Here is a 19887-nt window from a genome sequence, read left to right as displayed (position 1 = left end):
CATTATTTCATATCTATCTGAGAGAAATGATTATTTCTCTCTTATGTTAATAATCAATTATTGAATTATGCATTAGAATTTTTTCAGAAACCTACAGGTTATTCAGGACATTGAATTGAAGGACATTGTTGATGGACAAGATTGCTCAAGTCTCCCAGGTACACGTGTTTTGATCCTTTGTAGGAGACTCCATACAACTGGAGAACCTTGCAAATATTTAAGCTAGGGTGAATTCCACCCCATTATGTTCTATTAAGACTTAGGTGGGGGTAGATCCTTTAACTAGATTGCCCAGGGCTTGGGGTGGTCTGGAAGCAAGAGCAATCAAAGTCACATCCCCCAGTCTCTCATTAGAATGGGTTACCTCTCACTGTAATAGTCATTCTTCTCATTACATGTTAACCAATCAGAGTCAACTGCTACCCTCAAGAACACCCACTCTGTCAAGAGCATGTAAGTGTTGAGTAGGTTCCATGAGGGGTCTTTGGAATTCAAAAGTTCCACTGATCCTTTTCATTAATTATCCACTAGCATGATAAATAAAATATTAATTACCTAGAAAAAATGTTTCTTGAACTTTTTATATGTCACACTATATTTAAGTCCACTGCTGCCAGGTTAAGAATTCCTCCCTGCTCTAGACTCATTATCTATATTTCTTTACCTCCCACTGTCTTTTCAATATTTTGCAAGTAAGCTTCTGACTTCCGTAGTCAATGGAAAGTATTTTCTCCAAAGTTAATATTTAACTCTTTATCAATAAATTCAGGGACATTTTTGGTTCTAATTTATTTGACACTGTTGACTATTATCCTTCTTATGAGATATTCTCCCTCTTGTATTCCATGACACTACTTTCCTTTAGTTCTTCCCCTACAAGTATGGCCTTTACTTCTCAATTTCCTTAATTTAAACATCATCTTTCTCCTATACACTAATTATAGGTAATCTCCCATAAGCTGTATGCTGAGAACTCTTCTATCTCTATATTTTCTCCTTTGGTGATCTTACAAACTATCATGGATTCAAAAATAATTTCTGTGTCTATAAAAAGCAATTCCATATATCCAGGCATACTTTTCTCACCTGAAGCATTGTCTTATATTATTAATTGCATATTAAAAATCTCTAAATTGATGTACCATAGGTAGTTGAAACTTGATATGTCAAAAATATCTCACATTTATCCCCTAAAATACCCTCCTTTTAAAATTCTGCATTTCTTTTGCATGTATTTACATCTTCTTCCTAATTTTGTAACCTCAAAGTTATCCTTGACTTTTCCTTTTCCTCCAACCTTCTATCCCTCCATATCGAATTAGTTGGTAAGTCATGTCAATTCTATCTCTAGAATATCTTTCTCAGTCTTTCCTCTTTTCCCCATTCACATATCCATACCAGAATCCTGGCCTCTATCACCTTTCATCTTGTCATTTTCATTGCCTCTTAATTTACTTCTATGCTTGTATAGTCTTCTCCTTCTCTTTTAGTCCATTTTCCACTCAGTTTCTATATAGTTGTTCCTAAAAACAAATATAACTCAGTCATGTTACTCTTCTACTAAAAAATTTTCAGTTATTCTAGATTGCTTCTAGGATAAAATGCAAAATCTCTTAGCCTACCATTTAAAACACTCTGCAGTATGATTTCCTTCCACCTACCTTCTTGAACTCATTTAATGTTATTCCCCTGTACACATTCTCTATTTCTGACAAACTTCCCTACTGAATGCTTCCCTGGACCTGACCTTCCATCTACTATTTCTGTGTCTTTGCAATTGCTGTCCCCCATGCCTGGAATGTACACCTTTCTTGCCTCTTTCTAGAATCCTTAACTTCCTTCAAGGGCCAAGTCAGGTACCAGGTGATACAGAAAGCTTACTTAGTTTTGAACACATTGCTCCTCTCTTCCTTAGGATAGTAATTTTTATGTATACCATATGTTCCATTTATATACTTATCTATGTACCTGTCTGTTTACAATATCTTTACAATTGGCAGCTAGGTGGTGAAGTGGATAGAGTGCCAGGCCTGGAGTCAGGAAGACTCATCTTCATGAGTTCTAATGTGGCCCCAGACACTTACTAGCTGTTTCTCCCTGGATAAGTCACTTAACCTTGCTTGCCTCAGTTTTCTCATCTGTAAAATTATCTGGAGAAGGAAATGCCAACCACTCTAGTATCTTTGGCAAGAAAACCACAAATAGGATCATAAAGAGTTGAACACAATTGAAAATGACTAAACAATAACAATCATTACAATAGAATGAAAGCTTCTTTAAAACAGAGACTGCTTCATTTTTGCACTTCATTCTTAGGGCCTGGCACAGCAGCCTGTACATAATAGGTACCTACTTAATAAATAGGACATCTAGAGTTAGAGGTGGTCTCAGAGAGTACTCTAGTCCAACCCTCCATAACAGGGAAGCAGTGTGGTAAGTTAAAAAGAGCACTGGACAGGGGCAGCTAGGTGGCGCAGTGGCTAGAGCACCCGCCCTGGATTCAGGAGGACCTGAGTTCAAATATGGCCTCAGAAACATAACACTTATTAGCTGTGTGACCGTGGGCAAGTCACTTAACCCCATTGCCTAGCCAAAAAAAAAAAAAGAGCACTGGGCATCTGGGTTTATATACTTAGTAGCTGTGTGAGTTTGAGCATCTAATTAACCTTTCTGGAACTCTGCAAAATGGAGACAACAGCATTTTCACACAATACTTTTTTTTTTTGTGAAGAGGATTATTGTTTTTGTTGTTTGTCCTTCACTCTCGAAGAGGACCAATGACATCAGGAAGGTGGTGTCATGACTTGCAAGTGAACTGGATTTCAGTGAGGCAAGGCTGTGCAAGGTCACCAGCCTCACTTTCTCCTCCAGAGCCATCTGGGTGAAGTGGCAAGATAAAGATCAGCACAACTGGACATGGCCCAGGATGCAGTGGGAGACCTTGGCCTTTTTAAGGTAAGGTTATTCCCAAGTCTCAGTTTTTCTGATGCAACACCCATTCAGTGATTAAGGCTAGGTAAGAAATGAGGCAAAAAAAAAATAAAATGGCCTCTTTGACCTAGTCAAAAAAAAATCAACAACAACAGTCTGGGAAAGGAAGACCCTCTGGGTTTCTGGCCAAAACAGAAATAATTACTACTTACTTTTTATTTGCTAAATGTGAAGAGAAAGTGAGATAGTAAATACAAGTCTTTTGTAAGTTGTAAAGTTCTATGCGAACATACAGAATTAATACATTTACTAATTTAATATAATCAGAGCTAGAAATAGGAATCTGTTAAAAATATACTCAATAAAATTTAATAGCTACTGGTAATAGGATTCAAACTAGTAAATTTTTGCCCATAATTTGTCCATTAAAATAAAAATTAAAATATATTAGATGCCACAAGGAGAAAAAGAACATATAAAACATAATTTAGCTTTTAGGAACCTAGCCACATAAAACAAATAGAATTACTATAACTTGTAAAATTACAGTCTTGTAAAAATAACACAGGGATAAACAAACATCATTGTACAATTTATTTTATAAAGTACATTATAAATTCATGTAACATTTTCCCCTTCAGGAAGTGTTGAGTAACATATGAAGGATAACGGTTAAAAAAAACCTATATCCATAAGCGTATTTTTAATGATGGATTTTTATTCTCCCTGGTTCATATAAGTGTCTGCTTACTAAGCTTCTTCCCTAATAAGCCCTATAATCAAAAAAACAAACAAAACAAGTTAAAAAAAACACCTTGTGTGCTGCTGCTGAGATGATGACTAATTTTATAACCTTTGGAGCCTAGAAATAGCATAAATTGTGAAATGAAAAAGTAATCTCAAGATGCTTCAGACTCTAAAATCAACAATTAAAAACAAATAGGGAGATGACTTTACCTGGCCATATTTTGCTGCCAAATGGAGAGGTGTCCAGTGCTGATTATCCACCACATTGAGATCTGCACCATGGTCTAGGATGAGTGAAGCTACGTCCTTATAGCCACTTGCACAGGCCATATGTAACTGTGATTAAGAAAGACTCGTATCAATCCTCCTTCTGACATCATGCCATTTTGAATGCATCCAAAGATCATATATATATTCATTTTAATCAAAGTATACATTTTCATTAAATTATTTAACATCATAGTGACATCAAAGTTTAAAACAATTGTGAAGCAAAGCAGACTTTTATGCCAATTTGCCACATCTGTAGATTATTAGCATTTAATTTTGAAAAATATTTTTGAAATTCTCTCATTTTTCTTCTCATTTCCATTAGCATCTTCACTTGCCGCTACCTCCTGTTTGAAAATCATTTTGATTTTGAAATCATTGCATATTCTAACATATGTTGAAAATCAATAAACATTTATTAATTAAAAATTGCATCTACCTCCCAGGATTGTTGTACAAATCAAATGAGGTAATAATTGTGTATATACACACATCTGTATATACATATGTATATATTTATACATATATATTTGTTGTTGTTCTTCAGTTGTTTCAGTCATATCTGACTTTTCATTACCCCATTTGAGATTTTCTTGGCAAAGACACTGGAATAGCTTGCCATTTCTTTTCTTTTTCTTTTTTAGGAAATTGGGGTTAAGTGACTTGCCCAAGGTCACACAGCTAGTAAGTGTCAAGTTTTTTGGTCTGAGGCCAGATTTGAACTCAGGTCCTCCTGCCCCCATTGCCATTTCTTTCTTCAGCTCATTTTACAGATGTGGACCTGAGGCAAACAGGATTAAGTGACTTGCCCAGGGTCATACAACTAGGAGGTATCTGAAGTCAAATTAGAACTCAGGAAATGAAGCTTCCTAACTCCATGCCTTGTGCTCTATCCACTGTACCAGCTAGCTGTGATAGATAGATGGATAGCTAGCTAGCTAGCTAGATAGACAGATAGATAGATGGATGGATGAATGGATGGAAAGAAGGATAGCACAGTGCCTAGCACATAGTAAGCGCTCTATAAATGTTAGTGATGATGATGATGATGATAACGATGATGTACCTACTATAAGCATTAGACATAGCGTTTCAATATTATTCTTTTTATGATCCTATTATCTTTTCACGCTTTAAACAATTGACAGGTACTGCTCTTTTGCCATATTTTTCTAGTACGATTGCTTTAGTAAAATGAAATATGAAACATCAATCAAATGGTTAACAAGAATTTATAAGCACTAACTGTGCTAGGTATAAATGAAATAAGCTTCAGGTGAAATATGAGGAAAGTTGAGTTGAGGAAAAATTCTTTCAAATTGTAATGTAATATAAGGTGAATATAATAATAATTATATAATTATAATTATATAATAATAAGGTAATAACCTTAACAGATTGTTGTCAAGATTAGATAACATAATCTATGTGAAGACATTTTGCAAACTATGAAGTTATTGTTTATTCCTGCTTCTAGGATGATTTCCTGCTTGTCTAAGAGCGCTGATCAAAATTTAAATTTCATTTAAAACATGTGATTAAGCTCTGTGTGTGTGTGTGAGAGAGAGAGAGAGAGAGGGGAGAGAGGGAGAGAGAGAGAGAGAGAGAGAGAGAGAGAGAGAGAGAGAGAGAGAGAGAGAGAGAGAGAGAATGAGATGAGAACGTAAGGGAAAAAGGGAGACTAAGGGAGAATTTCAGGGAATAAGCCATAGGAACTTGGCAAGGGAAAGAAATAGTGCTGTTTATGAACAGTAATGATGTTCATTCTTGACAAAGCAATAGCAGGTTGCATGTAGAAGGTAATAAAAATAGAAATAAGCAGAGGAACAAGCAATCAGAGAAAAAGTTACCAAACAATCAGGATATCTCAAACTACTATTTTAACTTGTGATGTTGACAGTCATTTCATTTCCTGGTTCACCTAGTAGAAGGTGGTTGTGCTCTTTGATCTATAATACTCCTATACTACGCACACACACACACACACACACACACACGCACACACACACACACGTGCACAAATATATAGACACACACATGTCTGTCTGTCTATATATCTATCTATCTGTTCCATTTTAATTAACTAGGGAGACCATAGCAGTCTAAGGTATAATAACATAAATCTTAATGCCCAGTGAAATTCTATTGTCTTCACCAAAGGCTTTCTCCCATGTAAAATTCATCTCATTATCACACTAGCCAAGAACTTTTTGAAAGGCTTTTATCATCTAGAGATGGTTTACTGAATTTAATGTTTAAAAATCTTTCCCATCACTTCTAAATGAAAACCAAAAATGACTGGAATGATTGGCAGGTGAATCTATATGGTACACGCTAAAAATAGGAGTCAAAAGGTAGAGATCTATGAGGAGCATTTATTTTAGAGAGACATGTGCACCAGTAATAGGCCTATTATCACAGTTCGTTAAGGCAAAGTCCTAATGAGGTCATGGGGCAAATTCCTATATGGGCTAGTTAGTTTCATAGATTTAAAAAAAAAAAGAAAAAAAGAAAGAAAAGAAAAAAAAGACCCACAAAGCAGTTCCACAGTTGACAAACTGAACCCATAACCCTAGCCAAGCATCTTCTCACATTATTTCACAAGGGACAGGGAAAGTGAGTGACTTATTGACTTAGTACAGGGCTATCTATCATCATTTACTGTAAACTGAATTCAAAGCAGGCCATCACAGTACCTACAGCTCTGAAGAGGCAGATCTACCTACATTCATTGATAGAGAGGATTCTCTCAATGAGAAGTTATTTAAAGAGGTCCAAGCCAAAAGAAAACAAAAAAGAAAAGCCCACACATTAAAATTTCAAGAATTCTAGCATTTTCTTTGTAAGCCTTTTATCACTGGAAAATCATGAATTGAAAAGAAATTCTTTTGACTATACTTGAAATAGAAGAACTAACAATCCACCTCCTCTCTGCTGCCAGTTGTTTTTCAAACTTGGGGGGAGTCCCTTTTAAATATCTTGTAGCACAGTCTTCTCAATTGCATAATGTGGAGAGGTCAAGCCTACACAGTACCTGGTGCCTAACTCATGTTGTTTTATCTACCTCATATGCAACATCTCCATCCTTTCTGACAATCTCTTCCCCTAAAATCTTACCTAACCTTCAAGGCCCTCTTCAAAGGTCATCTCCCTCTTTCATGATCTTTCAATTATATAGGGTGTCCCAAAAATCCTAGTGTAGTTTTTAGCTTTAACTGGTACTTAAGCTATTAACGTTTAACAACTCTTTAAGCTATTAAAGGGTAAAAGTGCACTAGGACTTTTGGGACACCCTATATATTCCCTTCCCTCCTCTGAACTCCCAATGAACGTGGATTTCTCTTCAGGCACATATATTCTGCTTTATTTTGTAGCAATTTGTGCACTTGTCTTGTTACCCCTCAACTAGAATAGAATATAAATTACTCAAAGGATCGTCTATAATTCCTCATATTTAGCACCAAGGTTTCTTAAACTTTTTCCACTGGCTACCTCTTTATGCATTTTGGCAGCACTTGTTGGAGTTGCATGGCCTGAGGGCATGCACAGTGCAAAGTGTGTATATTTGTGCTCAGAACCAAGGCAGCAGTGAAGTTGCACAATGCAACTTACACTTTATTCATTACACTTTTGATTTTGAATTAATCTTTGGTTGTTGCATATTCAGAAACCTTTTACTGTTGCAAAATTTTTCACAACCCCAAATGGGGTCACCACCCACAGTTTAAGAAACTCTTCTTAGAACAGTATCTTGGCACGATATCTGTTCTATGGTTGTTGAATTTAGCTGAATGCAATGATATAGAAGTTGGTTGTTAAAAATGCATGAATACTTCCTACCATGATTCCAGATCCACAATAATGCACCCAAAGGGATGGTGTGTGATAGATTCCATAACTCTAATGCAGCCATTACTTCAGTCTTCCAACCAACTTTCCCTGCCAGTTCTGTGTGGTTTTCTAAGACTCGGGGGAAGAGGCTGTAGTCATAGATTCAGGAGTTTCTCTGTCAGTAACCTCAAAACTCATGCAAAAGCCTATGAGGAGCTGCTATCCCCAAATATTTGCGCTTCCAGTATAGCTATATAATAACAGTGTGATTACCCAATGAATGAAAGAATGAACGGATGTATGAAAGTATTTTTTTCTGTGTCAGAAATTTTGCTAAGCTCTAGGGATACAAACATTATGCAGGATAATCTCTGTATTAAAGGAACTCGCATTACTTTAAAAATATTTATTTATCTTTAGTTTATGGAATAAAACAAGCAATTCCATAACATAGTATGATAAAAAAGATAATTGCATGCAAAACTGAAAATCTATTATGTACAACTTGCTATTCCTTTTAAATAGATAATAAAGTTCTCATGTAAATTTTTTCTTCCTTTCCCCCACCTTAGAGATGGCTACCATTAGAGAAAAATATATACATATTTATAATAATATAATATAATAATAATATAGTAATATATATATATACACACATACTTTCTTATTATGTACACACATCTATTTATTAATTCTTTCTCTGGATGCAGGTAGTGTATATTCTAATAGAAGACAATACATATAGGGAAACTAGAGATAGAAAGTGTGGTGTGGCTTTGAGGTAGCCAGGAGATACAATGGCAGGCCTAGCACCAGGCAAGGTAGACTGAGATATCGTTAATCAGAGCCCAGGATCCCAATGTTAGGAGTCAGAAGTATAAGTGATGAATCAGCTTGGTGCTAAGTTATGTAAACAGATAATCTTTTCTCAGTTCTAATCTTCCTCAACCTTTTCAGTATTTACACTGTTGACCACCCTGTCCTCCTGATATTGTGTTCTCTCTCACTTTGTTTTTGCAGCACTACTCTCTTCTTGTTCTCTTCTTCAATATACGACTGCTCCTTCTCAATCTTCCTTGCTGGCTTATTATCAATACCCTGTCCCACCTTTGACTGCATGTATTCCCCCAAGACTTTATTTGGGCACTGTTCCTTCCCCCACCTCTTCATTCTCTTTTGGAACCTCATGAATTCCCGTGGCATTAATTTTAATCTCTGTGCAGATCCATTTATTATATAATCAGCTCCAGTCCCTTTCCTGAGCTTTAGCGCCAAATGCCAAACTGCCTTTTGGACATTTCAAACTAGACATCCTTCAGACATGTCAAAATCAACATGGTCAAAGCAGAACTGATGATCTTCTCCCCAAACATAACCTTGTTTCAAATTTCACTGTTTCTGTAGAAGACACCAGTACTCTTCCATTCTCTCAGGATCATAACGTCTTTGTTATCACTCTCCCTCACTCTCCAAATCTAACCAGTTGTCAGATCTTAACATTTCTACAACATCTGTCTCATCCAACCCCTTCTCTCTATTCACATAGCTATTACTTTAGCCCAAGCCCTCCTCAACTCTTGTCTAGACTATTACATTAACTTCAGTCAGTCTATCAAAAAAAAAATCAATAAGTGCCTAGTACATTCCAAGGGCTGTGCTGGGCATTGAGGACACAAAGAAATGTAGAAGATAATCCCTGCTCTTAAGGAGCTGTCTAATGAAGAGAGATAACATTCAAATAACTATGTGTAAATAAGCAAAATAGAGGATAAATTTGAAATAATTAATAGAGGGAAGACACCAGAATTATGTGAGATCAGGAATAGCTTCTTGTAGAAAATGAAATTTTGAATTGTTTTCTCACCCATAAGCCTCTCTCCACTCCACCCTTCTTATAACTGCCAAAGTAATTTCCATTAAATTTAGTTCTAAATATGTCTCCTTTCTACTCAAATGCCAGTGGTTCCTTTATTCCCTCTAAGATACAGCAAAAACTCCTTTTAAAAAAATAATGCCTTTGCAACCTAGTTGTAAGCTATCAGTCTTATCATACATTACTTCCTTTGCCCTACTCTATGGCCCAGTCAAACTGACATTCTCTCTAGCACTCATATAATACTCCACCTTATATCTCTGTAGTCTTTGTACTGTACAGCCTCCATGCCCAAAACACACCCTCTCCCTAATTCAGCCTCATAGAGTCCTTCATCTTCAAGACACACATCAATCAAAATCACTATCTTCAATACAAAGCTTTTCCTACTTTCTTTCTTGGAATGCCGTCCCTCTCTTGCTACCTTGTATTTATTTTACATTTTCTTGTATATTTTTATATACACGTTGACTCATGTGATAAAATGTAACATTCTGAGAGTAGCTACTATTTCTTACTTTGTATTTGTATTCGTAGCATCTATCACAGTACCAGAAGAAAATATGGGCTAATAAATTCTTGTTGATTGTCAGTTAAAGTAACAATCACGATTGCATGCAGGTGGCTTATGAGCCGCCACTTAACAATAAATCTGCCATTTCTATGTCATCCTATGCCTTTTGGCCTGAGAAAAACCACTGTATGTCACTGATCTGTGAAGTTCTAAATTCACATTTCACTGTGACTAGAATGGGAGTTAAAGGATTAGGAGTTATATCAGGTATATAGATTAAGAGTTAAAAAATGATCTTGGAAATGATCATACTAGTCAAGTTAGGAGGAGGATGTTCCAGGAATCTCTTTCCTAAAGAGGAAGCTATGATATTAGTGAAAAAAGAAATAAGTTTGGTGGTACCAGAAGGTTCATGTTCAAGTCCAAAATCTGCCACTTAACTGTGTGATTTTGGACAAGTCACTTAGCTTCATTTTCCCCATCTGTAAAAACAGGGCTAATATCTATTCTATAAAGCAATACACACACACACACATGATTTTTTAATATACTTTCTGTTCTCCCTTCATACTCCAATTTTGCTTTTTTCATGATTTTTTTTTTGTTTTTGTTTTTAGGCAATTGGGGTTAAGTGACTTGCCCAGGGTCACACAGCTAGCAAGTGTCAAGTGTTTGGTCTGAGACTGGGTTTGAACTCAGGTCCTCCTGACTTCAGGGCCAGTGCTCTATCTACTGTGCCACCTAGCTGCCCCTTGATTTTTGGTTTTTGAGAAATGTTATTTGATGACCATGCCTTTGCTAAGTACCTTTAGTTCATCTTCCTTAAATCCAGTACTGATTCAGCCCCACTATTACAGATTCTATCAAATCTAAAACATATTCAAAGACAAACTGATTTGTACAACTTAGTAGAGAAATGCATCTTAATATGCTGCAGTTGAGTGTGACTTTGCGGATTGGGCAGGATTTTCTGGAGTTCTCATGTACATGAAGATGTTTATTGTCAACCAACAGACCTAAAAAATATCATGTTGTTAGCATTCTAAAACAAACTGAAAATTAGTTTATTGCACACTGTCATTCTGTTGGATTTATCTCTCTTGAGCATTTGATTTGTCAGATTAGGGAATCTGTGAATGATTTTAACTTTAAATGACATTGTAAATTATGATAAGAGATTATTCAGTGGATACCATTGCTATTTTTAGCATTCTCTATAATGAAGTGAAGGACTACAAAATACTCTCTGATCCTTACATAGAATAAGAAGTATGATGATGGCTGTTACAATAAATAGACTTACCAGTTCTAAAATGAAAATGAAAATAAACTGCTGCTTAATAAATGCAATGATCTTTAAGTGGGAAAAGTGTTTTTTCCCCTCCACCTCCTCAGCCATCAATTCCTTGTAACTATTACTGTAAAGAGTACTCTAGATGATATGCAACATAAGTATTAGGTATTACTGTATAATTATCTGCAACATTTACGTTGTCTGTTCAATGGATGCTTGGTCACAAGGAATACAAAGATTCAACAACTCTGGAAAACTGAAGCATTTATTTTTCTTTCCTTTAAAAATAGCTTACTTTTCCACTAAACGATTACAATACCTTTTGCTCTAGAAAATAAAAAGCTGAAGGGTGGAGCCAAAATGGTGGAGAGAAGCCAGGAAGTTGCCTGAGATCTCTTCAGTTTCCTTGGAAACAATATTAAATCAAGCCTTTAAAAGGCTTTTGGAGTGACAGAATCCAAAAAAATGTGGAGTGAAACAATATTCCAGTCCGAGATAACTTAGAAGGACTTCAGGAAGGGTCTGTCTTACTCAGGTAAAAGAAGAGGCAGAGCCCAGCACAGGTGGTGTCCAGGCAAGCCAGCAAGAAGCTGTCAGCCACGGCACAGATTGGCAGCTGAGGCCCCTTGGACTTGGCTCAGCAGGCCATGGTATGGCTGGCAAACTGCCAGCCCCACACCCTAGGGCATAATGTGCATGACTGGCTGAGTCACCCTAGCATAATGGGCAAGCCACTAGCCCCAGAGGCCCTGGAAGAAAGATAGTGATGAGATCCACAGAAATCAACACAAGAAGATTGGGACAGTGCCCTTTTTATTCCAGGAGCAGAGTTCAAATTTTAAAAAATAAGCAAAACCCAAAAAAGAACCCTGACTGTGAAAACTACTATAACAACAGGGAAGATCAAAACACAAACTCAGGGGAGTACAACAATGACCAAATGTGAACATGTAAAACCTCAAAGGGGAACATGAATTGGTCTCAAGCCCAAAATGTCATCTTAGAAGAGCTCAAAAAGGATTTTAAAAAGCAAGTAAGAGAGGTAGAAGAAAAATTGGGGAAAGAAATGAGTGTTATGCAACAGAATTATGAAAAAGGAAGCTCAAAAGCTGACTGAAGAAAACAACTCCTTAAAAAATAGAACTAGTCATATGGAAACCAAAATCCACTGAAGAAAAGAATTCCTTTAAAAGTAGAATTGGCCAAATGGAAAAAGAGGTACAAAAGCAACGGAAGAAAAGAATTCCTTAAAAATGAGGTTATGAACAACCCCAGTTGTGGTTCCTTGGCATATAGTAAGTGAATAATAAATGCTTGTTGATGACTATACCTGAACATTCTACTTTCTTGCTGTCTCATTAATCACCTTGATTTTATTGAAACTTCTTTCTCAAACTGTGTCAATGCCTTTATGCAATGATTTTTGGCAGCTTGGGATACTGTAAAGAAGGGAGCTATCTTAAATAATATCTGGAAAATTGATTGTTAAATTTGCAGCGTAAAGATTTATAATATACATATATTATATATATTTACTTTATATTAACAAATTGGGAAATGTTACAAATCAAGACTTCAGTTACTTTTTTTTTATATTTCCTAGACTTAAGAAAGTGTTAGAGAAAATGTTAATATGCAGATTAAACTTAAAAGTGTGTCATATCCCTTCCCCAACTTCCTACCCCATCCTCCAAACCATTGTTAAGCATTACCAGCACACCAATATATACTTTGTCAGCTCCTCACTACTGACTATCTTTGGTTCCTTAATCAGTATGCTGTAACTAGTGTCTTTCTGCTTCTCCAGCTGCTCCTTTGCTGTATTTTTTTTCCTGTTTCCCTCTCTTCTTCTTGATGCATTAAAGTAGGTGTTTCTCAGGGATCTGCCTAAGTCCTCATTCTTTCTTTAGACTATTTTCCTTGGCAAGCTGTTTCACTTTGATGACTTTGATGACCCCTCCAAAGCACATGATTTCCAAATCTATAGTTCCAGATGTGCATCTTCTACAATGTGTAAGATATTTTTATCTGGAAGTATGAATTTCTACCTGGCTATAACATGTTGTGATTCTACCTTAATTCTACATATTCCAAATACATCACTCTTTCTGCCTCTGGCACAAACATTTACAAGGCCTATAATATTTGGAACTCCGAACTTGATTTTTACTTTCCCACGTCATATATGCAATTGGTCAAATAGGCTTGTGAATTCCATCTCTCGCATTCAAATTCTTTCTCAATTTCTACTGTCACCCCTCTAGTCATGACCCTCATTACCACTTACCTGATCTATTAGCATTGCCTCTAGACAGGTCTTCATGTCTCTACCTCTCTCTTTACTTTAAACTATCTTTCATATTGCTGCCAAATTGACCTTTCTTATAGATATGTTCATATTGCCTCTCTCTTCAATAATTGACAATGACTCTTTATTGCCTATTCAGTAAAATCTGAATTTTTTTTGTCTAAAATTCAAAGGCTTCTGATATGTTGGCACCAGCCCACCTTTCCAAAATTAGCAAGTATTATTCACTGTACACTTTTCACATGTCAAATTATACTACCCTCTCACTTCAGTAACTTTGTTCATGTTGTTCTCCAGGACAGGAATGTTTCCTCTTCTCCTAAACACAGAATCACAGGATTGTTAGGGACCTCAAAACCCAACATCCACCGTAAAATATGTTTAATTAAATTCCTGGCAAGTGATCATTCAGCCTCCACTTGAATGATTGTAAGATGGTTGTACCTACTATCTCCAACATCAGCCAATTCCACTTCTGAATAGCACTGATTATTACATTAAGTACAACTATGTGTCTCTAAGATTTTCACCTTTTACTCATAGTTATATCTTTTTGAGTGAAGTAAAAAGGCATAATACCTTTTCCACATGACAGTTTTTCACATAAGACTTTTATTTTCAAGGTTAAACATTCTCTATTACCTCAACTGATCCTTGGCATGATTTCTAATCTTGCTTCTATCCTTATGGCTCTTACTTGTATTCTCCTACTTCTCAATGACCTTCCTAAAAAGTCCAGAGCTGAATACAATATTTCAAATGTATTCTGATCAGAGCAGAGTATGCCTTTTATTCACTTGCCTTAATGTATTCAGATAGCAATATCTTTTTCTCTGTCATGTCATACATACTGTTACTTGTATACTATTTACAGAGCACTAAAATTTCCATCTTTTTTTTTTACAGGAATGGTTTTCTAAACATATCTTTATCATTCTGTACTTATGTAGTTGACTTTTTAAACCAAATTGGGATTTTATATGAATTTAATTAGATTCACATCATTATTATAGTGTCTTGAGGCCTTTTTTGGACCCTCAACTCTGTAATATAACTTCTTAGTTATCCCAACTAATTTTGTCATTAACTACATAGCCCCTTTATCTAAAGCATTCACGTAAATGTTAGATGATTCAGAGCTAAATACATAACCTAATGACATTATTCTTCAGACTTCCTTCCAAGTTAACCAGTTAATAATCATTGAGTTCTGTCATTCAATCAGTTCAAATGCTATTTAACTGTAACAACTAGTTATATAGGCCTCATTCTTCACCATGAGTCTATGATCTCTCTGCCAGGAAGAGGATGTTACTAACTTTTTATAAAAAGAGAGATGAATTTTACCAGTGACTTATATAAAGTAACACAGGGCATGTTCATTAAATTTCCAGATGATTCAAAGTTGGGAGGGAAAACTAATATGAGAGATGATAGCCAGGATCCAAATAAAACTCAGTAAGTTGGAGCATTGGGCTGAACCTAATAAGATGAAATCTAGGAAAGACAAATATTAAGTTTTGCACATAGATGCATAAGAATCAATGTCATTTATAGATATAGATATAGATGTGATAGAGAGGTATGGAAGGAAAGAAGTTATCAACATCATCTGGGTCTTTCAGTAGACCACAAACTAAATATGGATTAGCAGCCAGAAAAAAAAGTGAATTTGGCCTGCAAGATGAGAAACAGAGATTCTAAGAATAGTGGGATGATAAGTTTCATTGACCACTGTCAACGTCAGACCTCATCTGGAGTACTGTCTTTAGTTCTCAGCACCACACATTAAATAAGACATTGATAAGCTAGAAAGCATTCTTACATAGGCAATTAGGATGATGAAAAACCTTGAGTCCAATTTTTGTGAGAATCAGTTGCAGCAATTAGACATGTTAGTCTGGAGAAGAGAAAAATAGGGCCTGGCGAAAGAGTGGAGTATCACAGATGTCTTTGAATAATTAAAGGGCTATCTTGGAAGATGTTAGACTTGTTCTGTTTGGTCCCAAAATTTGAAACCAAGAACAATGAATTGAAGGTGCAAAGGAACAAATTTAGGCTTGATTTTAGGGGGAATGAAAAAAAACTAACCTAGTCATTAGAACTGTCCAAAAAAGAGAATGGGCTGCCTCAAGAGTTGATGGACTTCCTCTCTTTGGAGGTATTTGGGCAAAAGTTCAATAAAAACTTGTTGAGTATGTTATAATAGATATTCTTTTAATGGATGGCCTGTAATCAATGACTTCTGAGTTCTCTCTCAACTATCTAATTCTGTAATTTATTCTCATGCAAAATGATGTATGACCACAAATCATGTTGATTTATACAGTATAAATCAAAGAGGATTTTATAGTGGTATGCAGTGCTATGCAGCCCTTATAAATTCTTAGAGAATTCATAGAGAAATATAGGTGGCTAGTACTGGAAGGGACTAAAGATTACCTAGCTAAACTGTTCTTCATCCTTCATTCTCAAAGATGATCAATGACAACACAGGTGTGATGTCTTAATTTGCACATAAATTGGATTTGAGCGAGGCAGAGGTATGCAAAGTCAGTAGCCCCTCTCTTTCAATAAAATCAGTCCTTCCACACTTTCTCTTTCTTTTTTATAATTATGTTGTGTACTTCTAAGTCTTATCCTTTGTCAGCACTCATTGATGAAAGAGGGAGGGATGATGGGTGTGTAACATCTAGGTACATATACCTCAGTATTGTATTTGTACCTTGACAAAGCATAATATAAAAAGCACCTCCCAGTGTTGAGAATGCCCAAGCTGGTGCCAAAAGTTCTGTACCCCACTGTCTTGAGGAAAACTGTAAGAAGTCTTACTGGCCATTTTATAATATGGAATCACACCTGACTTTACAACATGTTTAGTGGAGACATTGTATTCTCTTTTATATTCCTTTATGAAGTTCTTTGGAGACTCTATAACAAAGAGAATGGGCCATGTTGAATCATAATTTGCTGAATGAATGAATAAAACTTCATAGTCTTACTACAAAGTAAGGTAGACAGGCCAGAAAGTATCATGTCTTAGAACTATAAGGACCTACAAACCACCAACAGCAATGACTCAAGACATTTCCCTGAAAAGTCAAACCACTATTAAATGATTTAATAAACAAGTGAAAAGTATCTATTAAGTCCTCATTGTATACCAAGTACTGTACTAAGTACTGAGACTGAAAGTACAAAACCATTAAAAGTCTGGCTCTCAAAGAGATCACCTGCCACTAGGGGGAGACAACACATATAAGAAGTTTCAGCTGCAAGCCCCCAAAACAGGGCACCAAATCCTCATCATTTACATTATACATTTCTGAAAGGAATCCTTCTTTCAAATGATATGGCAACTTGGTATATAATCTCTTTTGAGTATAAACAAGGTAAAATATCTCACCATGCCCAAAATTTAACATAAAATATGCTGTAACATTCAATAAAAATTAAGCATTAATTGCCAACTGTTTCTCAGCTTATTAAACCAGGTACAGAGAAAAACTGTAAATGCTGCCACAAATTTAGAACTCTGAAGACCAAGGAGTAGCCATTAGCATCAGAGGCTGGCTTGAATGGGAACTAGATATTTCAAAGTATTTACAAGTCAAAAGAATAACATGCACAATGTTTTCCCATGAGATATATTTCTGGCTTTGGCCTCTACAAATATCATACTACAAAGTGCAGAGAAAGCCTTAATATTATTAACTAACACCTAATTTAGTAATTATGTAGTAATGATTATGTACTTCGTTTCAAAAAGTTCTGATCATACCACTCTGCTGAGCAAAAGCATTTCATAACTTCTCTTTGCTGTAGGCTAAAACTCAAACTCATTACCTTGGCATTTTAAGTCGTCCACAGTTTGACCCCAACCTAACTGTGCTTTCTTATTTTACCCTGCCTTTAACATATTTATATTCCAGCTAACTGTATTTATATAAGCTATTACCTGATTTTGTTCCATATTCTCTCAGTTCCATGAATTATATAGTCCATACCTCAGCCCTCATGTTGAAATTTATCTTATCCCAGCTTAGATACTACTTCTACGAAGCTTTCTCTACTTTTCCATATTGAAATTTATCTCTTCACTTTCCAATTTTCAAAAGACTTTCTCTAACCTCTCCTTTGACTCTATATTATTCTATCTTGTATCATTCTAGGATTTTGCTTCTCTTACACACTCTGTTAAACCATAAGTTCCTTTAAGACAGAGACTATATTTTTGTTTCTTTGTTTTTGTATTCATGGTGCCTAGCCTAGTGCTCTGGGTTTACTAGGCATCTGATTAATGCCTGTTGAATTCAATTCTTCTGTAAGTAATACATCTGAGTAAAATATTTCAACTTACAAGGGTAACACCTTCATCATTTTTCTCATTTACATTTCCTCCTGATGATAAGAGTTGTTTTATATCATTCAACATACTCATTGGTCTCTGAAGCTTTATCTGGCGAAGTGAGGTCAGATCCACCCCTGTTAAGAGACAAAGAGAGATAGAAAGATGTTTCAAGCAGCTGGAAACACACACACACACACACACACACACACACACAGATTTCTCAGACCACTGGTTACCAAAAAATATTCTACTGAGGCACTAACTGCTATTGTTGTCTTACAGTTGTTGACATTGCCTATAGTTCTTTAAAATATTGTTAAATGTGTTATAATTTCCCAAGTACACTGCATGTTCTTGTGAAGTAGACTGTCATATTTATAGTCTTTTTGGCACTTAGCACAATGTTATATCTAGTGGATGCTTAATAAATATTTGTCGATTTTATTTTAAATTGATTGGGTAGGTTAATGCAGTGAATAGAAGACTGTCCTTAAAAGGAGAAAGACATCTTCAATTTCCACCTCTGACAGGCTGTGTAACCTTGTGCTGATGACTTAATCTTTCAACTAGCAAATTCTCTAAGACCATAAATTGCAGAGAAGCTATTGATCTGCATTGGTAGGGAGAGTTTCCTCACCTGGGAGGAGTTTATACCATTGAAATAAAAGGTTATATATATATATATATATATATATATATATATATACACACACACACGCACACACACATGTATATATGTATATAAACATACTTAAACATATACACATGACATATGCATATACACATATGTATGTATGTGTATGTATGCATATACACATACATATACATATATACACATATGTATGTGTGTATGTGTATGTATATATACACACAAGCACACACACATGCCCTATACCTATTTTAAATTGATATCGAAAGTTGAATGACAAAACAATTTCATTAAAACTCCTGTGTAGAACATGGTAAAAAGATACAATATCTGTTTGCTACAAACTTACAAAAGAGTCCTGCTATCAAGGACATAAGAAGTAAACTTTAAAAAATGCATACTTGTTTACAGTGTGTACAACTACACACTGAACATGCTGGGTGCAAGAAAGTCATTCATCAAAGTTGTACATAAAAGAAAATCTTCCTACTTCATTCAGGTAATCAATCTTTAAAAAAAAAATAGATGTGTACACCACACCGAAGTATTTTAAACTCCTTTCCTTCTAGCAATAAGGGGAAAGGAAGTGATAAAACAGAATAATAGATAAAAATGGGTATTTGAATGGTTTCACTTACTGAATATAGTCTGCTTTAAAGTCATCTCTTTTGGGGGGAATAAAAGAATATAAAACTTCTTTACATATATCAGGGCTGGATAATTACCATTTGCCATTTCAAAAAATAGATTCCCTAATGGATATTTATGGAATCTATTAAGGTAAAAAAAAATCATAACTATGTCCTCATCTTAAAATTCATGAGTCTGAACAGTAGTCTAAAGTTTTGATGCATATTTCTTCCTCTTGATTCATGCAGATTTTTTTCACATTATTTTAAACTGTTTCTAAGTAGATGAATGTTAATGTATTCTCCACTCCAAAGTTTGATCATTTTTGTAATTTTTCTAATGTTGCAAAAAAATTATGCAGTAGCTCATAGGGTTGACAAGAAAATGACTCTTATTTACCACCTGGGACATCATTTTAAAATGTGTTTAAAACATAGTCACTTAAAAAAAACCAGATTGACAAGGTAAAATAAGAAATTATAAGAAAAG

At 35.4% G+C, this 19887-nt stretch overlaps 1 protein-coding gene across 1 annotated transcript in view; it reads right to left on the bottom strand.

Annotated features, from left to right (window-relative positions):
* Positions 1–19887, bottom strand: part of MYO16 (myosin XVI) — a 693538-nt gene that overhangs the window by 485970 nt on the left and 187681 nt on the right. Inside the window, 2 exon segments of the mRNA XM_020970073.2 lie at positions 3889–4014; positions 18129–18253. Of these exon segments, the coding sequence (XP_020825732.1) occupies positions 3889–4014; positions 18129–18253 (251 nt within the window).

This window comes from Phascolarctos cinereus, unplaced genomic scaffold, assembly GCF_003287225.1.
Source record: "Phascolarctos cinereus isolate Bilbo 61053 unplaced genomic scaffold, phaCin_HiC Scaffold_7;HRSCAF=346, whole genome shotgun sequence".
NCBI classification, from domain to species: Eukaryota; Metazoa; Chordata; class Mammalia; order Diprotodontia; family Phascolarctidae; genus Phascolarctos; species Phascolarctos cinereus.
The sequence above is the reverse complement of the archived record's forward strand: the minus strand, read 5'-3'. Positions and strand labels throughout refer to the sequence as shown.